Source organism: Procambarus clarkii, chromosome 16, assembly GCF_040958095.1.
Source record: "Procambarus clarkii isolate CNS0578487 chromosome 16, FALCON_Pclarkii_2.0, whole genome shotgun sequence".
In the NCBI taxonomy this organism is placed as follows: Eukaryota; Metazoa; Arthropoda; class Malacostraca; order Decapoda; family Cambaridae; genus Procambarus; species Procambarus clarkii.
In genome coordinates this window covers 5,772,955-5,789,304 of record NC_091165.1, presented here as the reverse complement: position 1 = coordinate 5,789,304, position 16,350 = coordinate 5,772,955, and the positions used below count along the sequence as shown (strand labels likewise).

Below are 16,350 nucleotides of genomic sequence, written 5' to 3'. Positions count from 1 at the left end.
CAGTATTTACCCAAATCTTTCCTAAATCTAAACGTATACAATTAATACCCATTGTTTCGTGTTCTGTCTTGTGTTGATACTTTTAAACCCTATTAATATCCCCTTTGTTGTATCCATTCATCCACTTGTAAACCTCTATCATGTTACGTCTAACTCAAAAAGCTACATAACAGACTAAATTGTGCACGAATGAATTTCAGAAGAGATAGAACCGAAACTAATCAATGACTTCTTAGAGCTGTCCGAGATCATGTGCATGAAGAAACAGCAAAAATCAGAGAAGGAAAATGGCTCGAGTGGTGTGCCAAGCTAAATCAGCATACATCCTTGGACGACATCTGGACGCAGATCAACAAGGCCCAAGGAAAATCTCCTCCTGCTCCGCCGCATCATGTTCATCCAGAGCAAGAAGCAGATAGGTTAGCAAATCTATTTGCTTCTAGAGCCAGTTCCACTCAACTTCCTCAAGCAACTGACTCACCAACAAAGACTTCAAGCAGCAAGATGGAAAAAAATAGATGATGACCTGACGAACTAGACCAACCTTTCAATCTGAAAGAACTCAGAAGAGAACAAAGAAAAAGAAAAATACAGCTCCAGGCGAGGACAAAATCACTTACAACAAGCTAGCCAAGCTAGGAGAAAAGGGTGAAGATGCCTTCTTGAATCTTATTAACAGAGTATGGGTGACAAGAACTCGACCACTCTCTTGGAACAGTGCAATTATAGTTCCCATTCCAAAACCTAAAAACCAAGGAATCCAAGATCTATCTCATTAACACGCTGTCTGGCCAAACTGCAGACAGAATAGCTCTTAATCGAATTGAATGGAAAGCCAATCCACTACACAAAAATATGTTTGCTTACAGAAAAGTTGTTGGAACCACAAAATTCCTTACCTTCCTCCTGGATCATATCAATGACAAACCTGGAATCCTTGTTTTTCAAGACCTTGAAACAGCCTTCGAGTTAGCCAATGCTCCAGCTACACTGTGAGGCCTTGTGGATAAGGAAATAAAAGGAAATCTTGCCTTTGCCAAAGGAAGCCTGCTTAAGCGAGAATCTAAAGTCAAATTCCAAGGAAAAACATGGACCTCAAAGAGGCTGGAAAATGGAACATCGCAGGAAGGAATACTAAGCCCCTTCCTCTTCAACTGTCTCATGGAACAATTCATGAAGCTCAAGCTACCAAAAGCCAAACTACTTAACTATGCAAACGACTTTGTGATCATCATCAATGGCAAGGCGCAAGGAACCATGCACAAAAATGCCTAGATATTATCAGCAGGGAAGCGGAACGCATAGCAGTGAAAATAAACAGCAATAAAACAAAATCCATGGCTGTTACAATGAGAACTGAAGACATCAGACTCGCAATACAAGGACATGAAATTGAGTGGGTTACATCTTTTCAATACCTAGGAGTCATAATAGACAGTTGAAATTCATTCAAGGAATTGAATAACTTCAGCAACGTTATAAAGCCAGAAACTCAGCTTTGCGCTCCCTGGCAAGTCTTAGAGATGGTGCATCTCTACCAGTACTCAAAATGTACTACGTTCAAGCAGTTAGGTCACTCACTGACTATGCTGCTCCTGCTCTAACATCCCTCAGTGATAACCAATGGGAGAAACTGGAAGTGTCTCAAAATGATGCTCTCAGAACAATGTTGGGAGCACCTATATGGACGCGTACAGAGAATCTAAGAAGGAAAACCAACTTACCAGCATTAGAAAACAGGATCAAACAAAAGATAGCCACCATAACAGCAAAACCTGTTAGAACCACCGCCAGACTGCCAATCAAAGACAGCATACACAGATCGCTTTAGAGAAACCTTCAATATAGAACAAGTGAATAGACGGATAATCTGGTCAAGATTCTAGAGGAAGTGGACTTGAAATGGACCATTATAAACAAAGGGGAAGATTGACCGTATCAACACTTTCGGCAGCCTCCTCCATGGGAAGAATCGAGTCTAAAGATAATCATTGAAGGATTACCAGTTAAAAAATTAGCATGACTCGCAGAGGCTTGGAGCATCTCAAGACCTACAAAGACTCACATCTTCACAGACAGATCAGTTGATCAAGAAAGAGGTTCTGCAGGGGTCAGCAGTTTACACTACCAACCATGAACCTTACTGCAGCATGAATAGTTGGTGCTCAACATTGCAAACAGAATTATATGCCCTGAAGGAGGCCGTAAACTATACAATTGAGAATAATTTACATGATGTCATCATTCATACAGACTCTAAATCTTCGCTCCAGGCATTGTTATCCAGTCAGTACAGAGATAATATACAACTCCTCATAGAAATCCAACATATAGGAGAAGAAGCCCAGAATCTAGGATTGTCACTCACCATAAATTGGATACCAAGTCACATTGCCATAGATGGTAATGAAAAGGCAGACTCACTAGCAAAATCTGCTACTGTTCTACCTGTTGTACAGGTTCAAATACCTCCAAGTTTTTCACAGATTAAGGAGCAAATCAAGAAGAAAATACTCCCAACTATCAAAAGTCGCCACAGAGCCAAAGTAGCGGAAGGAAGATCCACTGAGATATGGTACGAACAAGCCGCTGGGTACTCCTCTTTCAAGCCTGGCAAAAAGATATCCAGAGACATTGCAGTAGCCATACACAGACTCAGACTTGGTTACAAGTGCTGCTGCGAGGTAATGAACCCAATAGTTAAAGAGTGTCAAATCTATGGAACAGAAGCAGAGGCGCCACTATTGCACTACTTACTGGAATGTGAAGCTACTGAACCCCTGCGCAACAATGTCAACATTAATCCAACGACAGCAGCTGCATTAGATGCACATTCCACCGCTACTACAATGATTAGAAAAGCCGTTGAGGGATGGGACTCACTAGTGAGTATTCAGCATCTACATCCGCTCCAAGATAATGTTATTAAAACAAGACTATGTTGACCAGATCACACACTAGAAGGTGAAGGGACGACGACGTTTCGGTCCGTCCTGGACCATTCTCAAGTCGATTGTGAGACAATTGACTTGAGAATGGTCCAGGACGGACCGAAACGTCGTCGTCCCTTCACCTTCTAGTGTGTGGTCTGGTCAACATACTTCAGCCACGTTATTGTGACTCGTCACCTGCAAAACAAGACTAAACCCAGTGCACTAATACAGAAGTGAAAAAGAAACAGGGGAAAAAGAAACATTGACCCCGGGCCAAGCATTGGCCCGGGGTCTTGAAGTCAATAGAGTGTAACTGTGTGTTAGCTGGTTATATATTGCTGGTCTTGATTTCTTGATATGCAGCGCTTTATTAATGTCTAATCTTCTGTTATCAATGAATCTATCAATGATTTTGGTGTTACTCGTCAAAATATCCCTGATGATCGTCTCGTTGTGTGTAGCGAATATATATTCCTTGATAAGGCCTGTTGTTTGTGCATTGTTAATCGCCTAGAGAGAGACGTTGTTTGTCTTGCCTATATACTGAGTATACCGAGGCAAGACAACAGTTCTTCTAGCCGTCCAAGTTCTTCTAGCCATAGTTATAAAAGGTACTTTAGTTATTGAAGAAAGGTTCACCCCTCACAAGCACACCCTCATTCTATCATAAGTTTTCTTTGAACCAGGATTCACCACCTAGGAACAGATCTTAACATCTTCCCCACAACATCGTAGCTTTGGGCCTTAAAAAAGGCGCCTGCATTATAAGATGTGTATAAGATGCTTACAGTAACTGCATTGATTCAGCCTCTAGTTTCTGTAATAACATGATGACTGCTTTGAAATTACTCATGTGACTTCCAAGAAAATTCACTGTAACTAACTCCTACATCCTAAGCTATTCACAAAAACGTAATGTCTTATGTCATGGATTATGACTGTTATATTAAGGTATATCAATATGGTATCACAACTCTTACCGTTAACCAAGCTTGAGTAAATATATTGCGAATAACGATATTGCTCAGTATTATTTGTATAAAAATATTCAATTTATTGTTCTGTAGGGTACTGGAACTCTCACGTCCAGGTCTGCAAGAACTCGTGAGTCAGGATGAGCTTCACTGAGCAGGAATATTTGGGGCTGACCCTGGAACACCTGGACGACGTTTGTGACCTTCTTGTAAATCATTTCTATCCGCGAGACATTATAGTAAGTCGGTCGTAAGTTATCGTACACCTGGCATGGTACATGGTAGAATTTTCAAATACTTATACTAATCAGAAAAAAATCAATATGTTACTGAGAAGATTACAAAATTTTCCGAAGTCAAATTTCATGAGCATGCATAATGTATTGTAACCAATTATTTTTCTACATTTTTAAATTGTCCTGAATCATTGCAGACTTTAGGGTTGGGTTTAAGCCCAGAAAACAGGCTGACTCTCGACCTTCCTCACATACGGACATGCTTGGCATCTGGGCTTTCAGTGGGCGCTAGAGAAAAATCAACGCGGCGGCTGGTTGGAGTAATTCTGAATTACATATTCATTGCTGACTCTACACCGAAGCAAACTTTAAAAAATTCCACCACTGAAGCTGAGGTAAGTTGGTGTACAAGTAATTATACAATGCCACATGAAGGCTAGTGTTCTACCGTCATTAATGCAGGACCTGAAGGTTCTAATCTGGTTGAGAGAATACAGACCAAAAGTGTCAGAGAAGCTACAGGGACAGAGCTTAACTAAATTTTGGCTGCAAGAAGAACATCACTCTATTGTATAATTAACAACATAAAAACAGTGTATCTTCAACAAATTTTGTGCCCTGAGCATTAAACAGAAATATTCCTATATACTCTAATGAGGTAGAGAAATATACTCTTGATTTTAGGAAAACTTGCATTATTTAATAAACAAGATATTAAAACTAAGCAACCCGTTCTCGCTATAACATAGTACCTATGTAACTAAAAGCTTATAGTTCTTATGCTGATAATGTTCATGGTTCCTCTATGGTAGATTTCCAGTTATTTCCTATCACCAGGCACCAACTCGTCATTACGTACCAAAGTATGTCCAATAGTACACGTCCCATCGCCTTAGACAGCAAAATAGTCGGACTGCTTCAATTTCAGTGATAATTGTATTTTTCCAGTTCCAGAAAATTGTGAAATTTATGTACTATTTTCCATGCTATTCGAATATCATGTATCAGCTACATCCGATTGAAGGCTATAGTTTTGTTTTGAGAAATCTTGGTAGTTCTCAGTAAATTATAATAAGAATTATAAATTATTACATATAATAATGAGGCTTTCACCAATCAATAATATATACAATAGTGTGTGTTTAAAAATCTAAAGAAAATGGATTGTAGGAATGTCAACAGAAAACGATGTTATGTTTTCATGGTTATGGGCTACAGGATGAATATATTTATTACTAGCAATACCCGGCCACGTATTGCTGTGGCTCAGCAACGCATGTGCGTTCCTGAGCCACAGCAACCTTCCCCGTCCCCCAGTCCTCCCCACCATACCCCCCTCACCTGTCTTCTCGGCCTCCAAACCATTTCCCACTCCACCATCCCCTCTTGCTTCTCACCATGCCCCACTCACCTATCCCTTTGTCCTCCCCACGATTCTCCACTCCCCCATCCCCATCATCCCAAACTCCCCCGTCCCCTCGTCCTTCCCCACCATTACCCCCTCCCTTGTCCCCTCGTCTTCCCCACCATCTCTCACTTCCGTCCCCTCATCATCCCCACCATTCCCCACTCCCTCGTCCGATGCCTTCCCAAATGGTCTGATGTACCCATCAGAAAATTGGGAACATCAAGTGATCTGATGTTCCCATCACTGAAATATAAAAAAAACAGTTTAAAAATAAAATGAAAATATGAGAAAATATAAAAATAAACTATACTCACAAAATGAATGGTCTGGTAAACAACACAACTCAAGTCCAACGCAATTCAAACAAAATAATTAAATCAAAATGATAATAAATCAAATTCTATGAAAATTCAATTTATTAATGAAATCAGAAACATTGAAATGGAATTGTAACATATCTAGGATAGGATGTGTGTTGCTCTTACATGCAACAGATTCTGCTGTTTTTCAAGAAAAGCATAGTTTTACCTGTCACAGGTGTGGCATCTATAATTATACTTACGAAATGAATGGTATGGTAAACAACACAGCTCAATTCCGACACAATATCACACAAAATAATTCACTAAAAAATAAAATAAATTAAAATCTATGAAAATAAAATTTATTAATGCAATCAGAAACTGTGAAATGGAATTCGTGACTTATTTTATATAGCATGCATGTTGCCATTATGTGCAACAGATGGCACTGTTTTTCAAAAATGCATGTTTTTACCTGTCACAGGGGTGGCATCTATATAGTAGGTATATAATAAGACACGTCTATTCGAATGCAACGTTGTCAAAATTTAAAAGCAATTAATTGGTGAAGAACTTTCGGAGATTACAGCGTGTGTTGCTCTTACGTCCAACAGATGACGCTGTTTTTCAAAAAAGCAAGCCTTTTCCTGTCACAGGTGAGGCATGTATATAGTAGATATATAAAAAGACGCGCCTATGCGAATGCAACGTTGTGTCAAAATTTCAAAGCAATCGGTAAAGAGGTTTCGAAGATTTCCCTCACATGAAAAACACAGTTTTTCAGCAAAAGCATGTTTTTTTACCGTTACAGACGTGACATCTATATAGCATATATATAAAAACCTGTTCGGATGCGAATGGAAAGTTGTGTGAAAATTTCAAAGCAATCGGTAAAGAACTTTCGGAGATTAGCGATTTTGAACAAATGAACATTTCCTTTTTTATTTATATAGATTTATTTTATATATAAGAAAGGTACATTCGGTTTGTGAGAGTACATAGCATTGTGTTTACATTCTTGTAAAGCCACTTGTACGCACAGCGTTTTGGGCAAGTCCTTAATCAAACAAATAATATTAAGTAGGTAAATTCAAGCAAAATTTCTAAAATGTAACAGGTACAAAGTGAGAAAAAATTGTGAGAGATTAGTAGGTATATTAAATATATATATTAAGCACATTGATAGCTTTGATTGATAGTAGTGATAGCTTGATTGATAATTTGACAGAGACTAATTGGCACACTTAAACATAATGATAGCACATATGACAGCAATGATCACAATGGTAAAGTTGTATACCTTAGGTACATACATATTGGGGGATTGGGTAGCAGTAGGTACAGTGCAAGTTTCAAGTACTAGGTAGGAAACTATGAAGATGAAATTGGGTACTTTTTTGTTTTGTTTTTGAATAAGGCAAAAATTTGACAGCTTTTCACTTCATTAGGGAGTGAGTTCCATGGACAAGGTCCCTTTATTTGCATATTGTTTACACAGATTAAGTTTGACTCTGGGGGGATATCAAAGAGATATTTATTACTGGTGTGGTGATTATAGGATCCACACCAAGTCACACGATGTTGATGGGGTCCACTACCACAAAAAAGGAAAGGTATGGAGCTCAATACCACCTTTTGGATAGGTATGGGGTTCACTACAATCTATTGGATGGATAAGGGGGTCCACTACTGCCCACAGTTTGGGTATGGGGTCCACTACCACCTGTTGGATGGGGTATGGGATCCAATGATGCGCATAGGATGAATATTTGGTCCACTACTGCCCACAGAATGAGTATGGGGTCCACTACCACCCACAGGATGGGTATGAGGTCTACTACTACCCACAGGATTAGTATGGGTTTCCATTACCACCAGTAGGATGAGAATAAGGTTCACTACAGCCTACAGGATGAGTATGGGGTACACTGCCATCTAGAGGATGGGTATTGAGTTCACTACCTTCCACAGGAAGATTATGGGGTTCACTACCACCTACTGGATTGGTATGGGGTTCGCTAACACTTACTGGATTTGGATGGGGCTCACTACCACTCACTGGATGGAGACAGGGCTCACTACCACCCACTGGATGGGTATGGAATCCACTACCACCCACAGGATGGGTATGGGGTCCAATACCGCCCAGAGGATGGGTATTTGGTTCACTACCGCTCACGCAATGGGAATGGGGTCTACTCCCGCCCACAGGATGAGTATTGGGTCCGCTATCCCAAACAAGATGGGTATGGGATCCATTACCGCCCACTGGATTGGCACGGCTCCACTACCGTCCTGAGGATGTGTATATGGTCCGCTATCGCCTACACAACCTTGTGTTTATGAACACAACCATAAACTACTTAACTGATAAAGATATATTGTCACCAGGCCACCCTACTTGCTACTGAGGGTCTCAGACAGACGCTACTCCCCTAGTGTCTCCCTCACCTCCGAGTTGCCTACGTCTGATACAATTCTTATAATACACACTGCCCACTGAAATCATCACTCTCAAACAGTCACGCATATAGTAACACAATAATTTATAAATTCTAATATTATAACTGTAAACATAACATTCTTAATTGACTAAAATAAACAATTATTTTATGATAAGGATGGCACAAGTTGGCAACACCACACTGGTGGACTCCTCACACAGACAAACACACACGTATTTAACATGAACATTTCCTGTCCACTTAATGTCAGCTCATCCTCATACAATGGAATATAACAATCTGTTCTGTTATACATTCTAATACATCATAAAACATAATATAGCAGCCATTCCAAATGTATATTATATACACTATGCAAATTACTCACATTATATGCAAATACACTCCTACAGTCTGAGATGGCTGATAACAGATATGTTACTAATATTTTACCTGTGAGATCCTCTAGATAGTAACATCCACTACCACCAACAGAATGAGGATGGGGTCCACTTCCGGCCACATGATGGGTATGGGGGTCCATTACCGCCCATAGGATGGGCATGGAGTCCTCTACCACCCACAGGATTGATATGTGGGGTCCACTACTGCCTACAGGATGGGTTTGGGGTCACGTATTGCTCACAGGCAAAAGCCGGTGGGCAATAGGAGGGAGGGAGGAGGGAGCCACCGGAGGGAGTCAGTGGCTGAGCGGACAGAACACTGGATGCATGATCCTGTGGTCCTGGGTTCGATCCCGGGCGCCGGCGAGAAACGATGGGCAGAGTTTCTTTCACCCTGATTCTCCTGTTACCTAGCAGTAAATAGATACCTGAGAGTTAGTCAGCTGTCACGGGCTGCTTCCTGGGGGTGCAGGCCAGGTCGAGGACCGGGCCGCGGGGACACTAAAGCCCCGAAATCATCTCAAGATAACCTCAAAAAGATAACCAGGATGGCTATGAAGTGCAGTACTGTTCCATAGCCATTCGGTACTGCCTATGGGGTTCGGTACTCTAGGCGGGACTAAAGAGCTAAAACTCAACCTCCGCAAGCTCAACTAGGTGAGTACAGGATGAGTATGGCGTCCACTTCCTCCCACAGGATTGGCACTGGGACAACTACAGCTCACAGGTTGGAGTATGGAGTAACCTACAGCTCACAGGTTGGAGTATGGAGTAACCTACAGCTCACAGGTTGGAGTATGGAGTAACCTACAGCTCACAGGTTGGAGTATGGAGTAACCTACAGCTCACAGGTTGGAGTATGGAGTAACCTACAGCTCACAGGTTGGAGTATGGAGTAACCTACAGCTCACAGGTTGGAGTATGGAGTAACCTACAGCTCACAGGTTGGAGTATGGAGTAACCTACAGCTCACAGGTTGGAGTATGGAGTAACCTACAGCTCACAGGTTGGGGTCCTAAATGGATGCCTTCACCATGGCATCCATTTAGGTCACGGTTGATGGTTCCTAAATGGATGCCTTCACCATGGCATCCATTTAGGTCACGGTTGATGGCCCCTAAATGGAGACATCTCCCATGTCAGCTACATACATAAAATAATATAAATAAATAAATAGTTTATTTAGATAAAAATACATACATACATATTGAGTTACAAGTAGAATGTTGGATTTCTATATAAAGCTACTATATACGCACAGCGTATAGATAAAGCCACTAAAGATAAAGCAGATTTAACAGTCTCCGTGGTGTAGTGGTAAGACACTCGCCTGGCGTTCCGCGAGCGCTATGTCATGGGTTCGTATCCTGGCCGGGGAGGATTTACTGGGCGCAATTCCTTAACTGTAGCCTCTGTTTAGCACAACAGTAAAATGTGTACTTGGATGAAAAAACGATTCTTCGCGGCAGAGGATCGTATTCCAGGGACCTGCCCGAAACGCTACGCGTACTAGTGGCTGTACAAGAATGTAACAACTCTTGTATATATCTCAAAAAAAAAGATGTGGGAAAAACCTAAAAACTAAGACAAGACTAATTGAGATGAACAACATGAATTGAAATGATATAGGTTGACATATAGGAGGTAAGGTAGGTTACATGGAGTTGATTATGTAGTACTTAGTTGTTTTAGTCTTAAACTGGATGACATACGGGGCAGTCTTGGACGTGATTGGGAATGAATACATACATACATACATACATACATACATACATACATACATACATACATACATACATACATATATGTATGTATATATTATGAAGAGTAAAAATATCACAGTAATTGTAGGTTAATGCGTGACATAGGTTAGATGGAGCATCTACAAGTACCAGCTGGTGGCTGGGGGAGTGTTGTGGAGTCAGCTGGTATTATGGACAAATGTTAGAGGGTGGCTGTAAACAGCCCCCACGTTGATAACAGATCGTCTAAGGCTACCTGCCACTCTCACTTACTAAGGGTGTCAGACACACACACACACACATGAACATAAGGACACAACTAGGTGAGTACACACACACACACACGCACACACGCACACACACACACGCACACACACACACACACACACACACACGCACGCACACTTGTCCAGTTCAAGAAGACCTGGACAAGCTGCAGGAATGGTCGAACAAATGGTTGTTAGAGTTTAACCCAAGCAAATGTAATGTAATGAAGATAGGGGTAGGAAGCAGGAGATCAGATACAAGGTATCATTTGGGAGATGAAATACTTCAAGAGTCAGAGAGAGAGAAAGACCTGGGGGTTGATATCACACCAGACCTGTTCTCTGAAGCTCATTTCAAGAGGATAACATCAGCGGCATATGCCAGGTTGGCTAACATAAGAACGGCCTTTAGAAACTTCTGTAAGGAATCTTTCAGAACATTATATACCACATATGTCAGACCAATCATGGAATATGCGGCTCCAGCATGGAGTCCATATCTAGTCCAGCATAAGACTAAACTGGAAGAGGTTCAAAGGTTTGCCACCAGACTAGTACCCGAGTTGAGAGGTATGAGCTACGAGGAGAGACTACGGGAATTAAACCTCACTTCGTTGGAAGACAGAAGAGTTAGGGGGGACATGATCACCACATTCAAGATTCACAAGGGAATCGACAGGGTAGATAAAGATAGGCTATTTAACACAAGAGGCACACGCACTAGGGGACACAGGTGGAAATTGAGGGCCAAATGAGCCACAGAGATATTAGAAAGAACTTTTTTAGTGTCAGAGTGGTTAAAGGATGGAATGCATTAGGAAGTGATCTGGTGGAGGCTGACTCCATACACAGTTTCAAGTGTAGATATGATAGAGCCCAATAGGCTCAGGAACCTGTACACCAATTGATTGACGGTTGAAAGGCGGGACCAAAGAGCCAGAGCTCAACCACCGCAAGCACAATTAGGTGAGTACAATTAGGTGAGTATACACATACACACACACACACACACACACACACACACACACACACACACACGCGCAGAAGTGCAAGGACGCAGCAAACAAGTTTGTCCCAGTCCAAAAGGAAAACAGTGAAATGAAGATGAGATACCCATGGTTTAATCAGGGATGTGGGCTAGCTAAGCAGCAAAGTAAAAGTGCATGGAGAAACTATAAGAATAACAGGACACTTGAGAGCAGAGATAGATATGAGAATGCCAGGAATGAATATGTCAGGATGAGAAGAGAGGCAGAAAGACATTACGAAAATGGCATCGCAAGCAAGGCAAAGACTCAGCCTAAATTGCTGCACAGCCACATCAGGAGAAAAACCACAGTAAAGGAACAGGTTATGAAATTAAGAATACGGGAAGAAGGATTCAATACAAACGACAAGGAAGTGTGTGAGGAACTGAATAAGAATTTCCAGGAGGTCTTCACCTTAGAGCAAGGAGAAATCCCAGAGATAAGAGAGGAAATAGCTAACCAGGATCCACTGGAAGGGTTTGAGATTACCAGCGGGGAAGCAAGGAAGTGTTTACTAGAGTTGGATGTGACAGAGGCTATAGGCCCAGATGGAATCTCCCCTTGGATACTAAAGGAAGGAGCAGACGAACTGTGCCTGCCACTCTCCATAGTGAGTATACACACACACACACACACTGAGGGCCAAGGCCACTGATAGTTACAAATCACTGGTAACAGGGGAACTGCCAGAAATTTGGAAAGCAGCTAACGTAGTCCCGATATACAAGAAAGGGGATAGACAGGAGGCACTGAACTACAGGCCAGTGTCTCTAACCTGCATACCATGCAAGCTGATGGAGAAGATTGTGCGAAGAAAGCTAGTGGAAGATCTGGAGCGAAAGAAATTTTTAACACAGCATCAACATGGGTTCAGGGATGGCAGGTCCTGCCTCATAGGGTTATATGTAAATGATCTCCCAGAGGGTATAGAATCGTTTCTCTCAATGTTTGCTGATGATGCAAAAATTATGAGGTGGATTGAAACAGAGGATGATAGTAGGAGGCTACAAGATGACCTAGACAGACTGAGTGAATGGTCCAACAAATCGCTGTTGAAGTTCAACCTGAGTAAATGCGAAGTAATGAAACTAGGCAGTGGAAACAAGAGGCCAGACACAGGATACAGAATAGTAGATGAAGTACTTAATGAAACGGACAGAGAGAAAGATCTAGGAGTTGATATCACACCAAACCTGTCTCCTGAAGCCCACATAAAAAGAATAACGTCTGCGGCATATGCGAGACTGGCTAACATCAGAACAGCGTTCAGGAACCTGTGTAAGGAATCATTTACAATCTTGTACACCACATATGTGAGACCAATCCTGGAGTATGCGGCCCCAGCATGGAGCCTGTTCCTTGTCAAGCACAAGACGAAGCTGGAAAAAGTCCAGAGGAATGCCACTAGACTAGTCCCAGAACTAAGAGGCATGAGTTACGAAGAAAGGCTGCGGGAAATGCACCTTACGACCCTGGAAGACAGAAGAGTAAGGGAAGACATGATCACAACCTATAAAATCCTCAGGGGAATCGACCGGGTAAACAAGGATAAACTATTCAACACTGGTGGTACGCGAACAAGGGGACACAGGTGGAAACTGAGTACCCACATGACCCACAGGGACGTTAGAAGGAACTTTTTCAGTGTCAGAGTAGTTAAAGGATGGAATGCATTAGGCAGTGATGTGGTGGAGGCTGACTCCATACACAATTTTAAATGTAGATATGATAGAGCCCAGTAGGCTCAGGAATCTGTACACCAGTTGATTGACAGTTGAGAGGCGGGACCAAAGAGCCAAAGCTCAACCCCAGCAAGCACAAATAGGTGAGTACAAATAGGTGAGTACACACTCACACACACACACACACACATATCTCCCGGAGGGAATAGATTCATTTCTCTCAATGTTTGCGGACGATGCCAAAATTATGAGAATGATTAAGGCAGAAGAGGACTGTTTGAGGCTTCAAGAAGACCTAGACCAATTGAAGGAATGGTCGAAGAAATGGTTCTTAGAGTTTAACCCAACCAAATGTAACGTAATGAAGATAGGTGTAGGGAGCAGGAGGCCAAATACAAGCTACCATCTGGGAGAGGAAATTTTTCAGGAGTCAGAGAAAGAAAAAGACTTGAGAGTTGATATCACGCCAGACCTGTCTCCTGCAGCCCATATCAAGAGGATAACATCAGCGGCATATGCCAGGCTGGCCAACATACGAACGGCATTCAGAAACTTGTGTAAAGAATCATTCAGAACTTTGTATACCACATATGTCAGGCCAATCCTGGAGTATGCAGCCCCAGCATGGAGTCCATGTCTAGTCAAGGATAAGACTAAACTGGAAAAGGTTCAAAGGTTTGCCACCAGACTAGTACTCGAGCTGAGAGGTATGAGCTACGAGGACAGAGTCTACGGGAATTAAACCTCACTTCGCTGGAAGACATGATCACCACATTCAAGATTCTGAAGGGGATTGATAGGGTAGATAAAGACAGTCTATTTAACACAAGGGGAACACGCACAAGGGGACACAGGTGGAAACTGAGTGCCCAAATGAGCCACAGAGATATTAGAAAGAACTTTTTTATTGTCAGAGTGGTTGACAAATGGAATGCATTAGGTGGTGATGTGGTGGAGGCTGACTCCATACACAGTTTCAAGTGTAGATATGATAGAGCCCAATAGGCTCAGGAATCTGTACACCTGTTGATTGACGGTTGAGAGGCGGGACCAAAGAGCCAGAGCTCAACCCCCGCAAACACAACTAGGTGAGTACACACTCATACACACAAACACACACACATGCATCAGATTCTTAACATAAAATATTTAAGATTTATCAATTTCTGTTACTACCTAGACTCTCAATTTCACAAAATTTTATAAACCTGACAATTACAATTTTTCAATCTGTTTCATAAATTGATAACTTTGTTAATTATCAATTAATAATTAATTTACTCACTTAAATATTTTCACATTAATATTATCTAGTATAGTCTTTTTTGTGTTACAATATTCCATCATTGTTAATGGACTGTCAAGCTTTAAGTACATCTGCGTCTCCAGTCCATACGTGTCTGTTCCTATTGTTTATATTGCGGTAGTGGACCCCATACCGAACCTACAGGTGGTAGTGGACCTCATACCCAACCAACCGGTGGTAGTGGACCCCATACCCAACCTACAGGTAGTAGTGGACCCCATACCCATCTTGTGGGTGGTAGTGGACCCCATACCCAACCTACAGGTAGTAGTGGACCCCATACCCATCTTGTGGGTGGTAGTGGACCCCATACCTAACCTACAGGTGGTAGTGAACCTCATAACCAACCTACATGTGATTGTGGACCCCATACCCATCCTGTTGGTGGTAGTGGACGCCATATCCAACCTACAGGTGGTGTGGGGAATTTACTTGTGATTTATATTTATTTAGTATATATTAATTTATATATTAATTTATATTGTACGTTAATTTATATTTTCGATTGCATACTATGATGTTTAAAATGAGTTGTATGATTTAAAATTCTCACAAATCGCTTTTCTTACATATTCTGGGGGGTTTATAGCTTATTTATGTAGTCAATCAAAATTATTGATTAGTAGACATTCACTACGGTACTGGACTACATATATTAGTAATTAAATGGGAAGGCCTATCTTGAATGGCTGATTTTGTCCTAGGTAACCAGATATGAACATGGATGAACAAACTAGTCGATGCACTTTGTGTGTGAGGCTGACCTTCAACTCATGTACTGGAGTACTAGGTAACAAGTAATTCTTCTTCCTCTTCAATTACACTTCTCATAGGGCACTCACAAATAATAGCAGTAACCTAATATGACAGCTATATCGTATTAAATATAGTGTATTGATTGTTAGGTGAGGTCAATAATAATTACTATGGGTTTTGTCTCGCTTCGTGTCCTAACCGGCTTCACCCTGTGTATCTACTTACTTCTCTGGCCAGGAAAGTACTAGATAATAAACAAGTTTCGGTAAGACACTTCCCTAATACTAGACGATGATTGCGTGTTGATAATGGAAGCACTTTGCTCTCCATAACACTGCCCAAGGGAGAATTATTGGAGCTAAATTTGCCCCAACGTGACTTCTTGTTAAAATTAATGGCGACTGACTCTGCAGGCCCTCTCTCACTGACCACATCCCTTGTTCTCCAGATGCGTCAAGAAGTAGTTAGATGTGCCACATTTACTCTACTTTGGTAATGATACTTAGGTTGATTCAAGGGAAATATTTGTATGATGTTTACAGTCCAAAGCCTGCTGTATTAAGAATAATTCCCATTATTAAGTGGTGAAATTAATAACGACATGTGGCAATGATATCTCGTTTTCTACGGGAAGAAATTTCCACTGTACTCTCGTTTTCTATGAGTTATTTGTTAATTACAAAACAGCAGCAATATTATCTGCTTATTGTATTAAATGTTAGTAAATGGTGTCGGTTTATTCCAACAGGTGGTAGTGGACCCCACACCCAACATACAGGTGTTAGTGGACCCCATACCCAACATATAGGTGGTAGTGGACCCCATACCTGTCCTATGGGTGGTAGTGGACCACATACCCAACATACAGG

The 16,350-nt window shown here is 41.5% G+C and overlaps 1 protein-coding gene across 1 annotated transcript in view; it reads left to right on the top strand.

Annotated features, from left to right (window-relative positions):
• The first annotated feature begins 4,047 nt into the window (after positions 1 to 4,047).
• Positions 4,048 to 16,350, top strand: part of LOC123760095 (uncharacterized) — a 63,022-nt gene continuing 50,719 nt past the window's right edge. Inside the window, exons 1-2 of the mRNA XM_045745561.2 lie at positions 4,048 to 4,146; positions 4,341 to 4,538. Coding sequence (XP_045601517.2) covers positions 4,048 to 4,146; positions 4,341 to 4,538 — 297 coding nt within the window. The remainder of the gene's footprint in view (positions 4,147 to 4,340; positions 4,539 to 16,350) is intronic.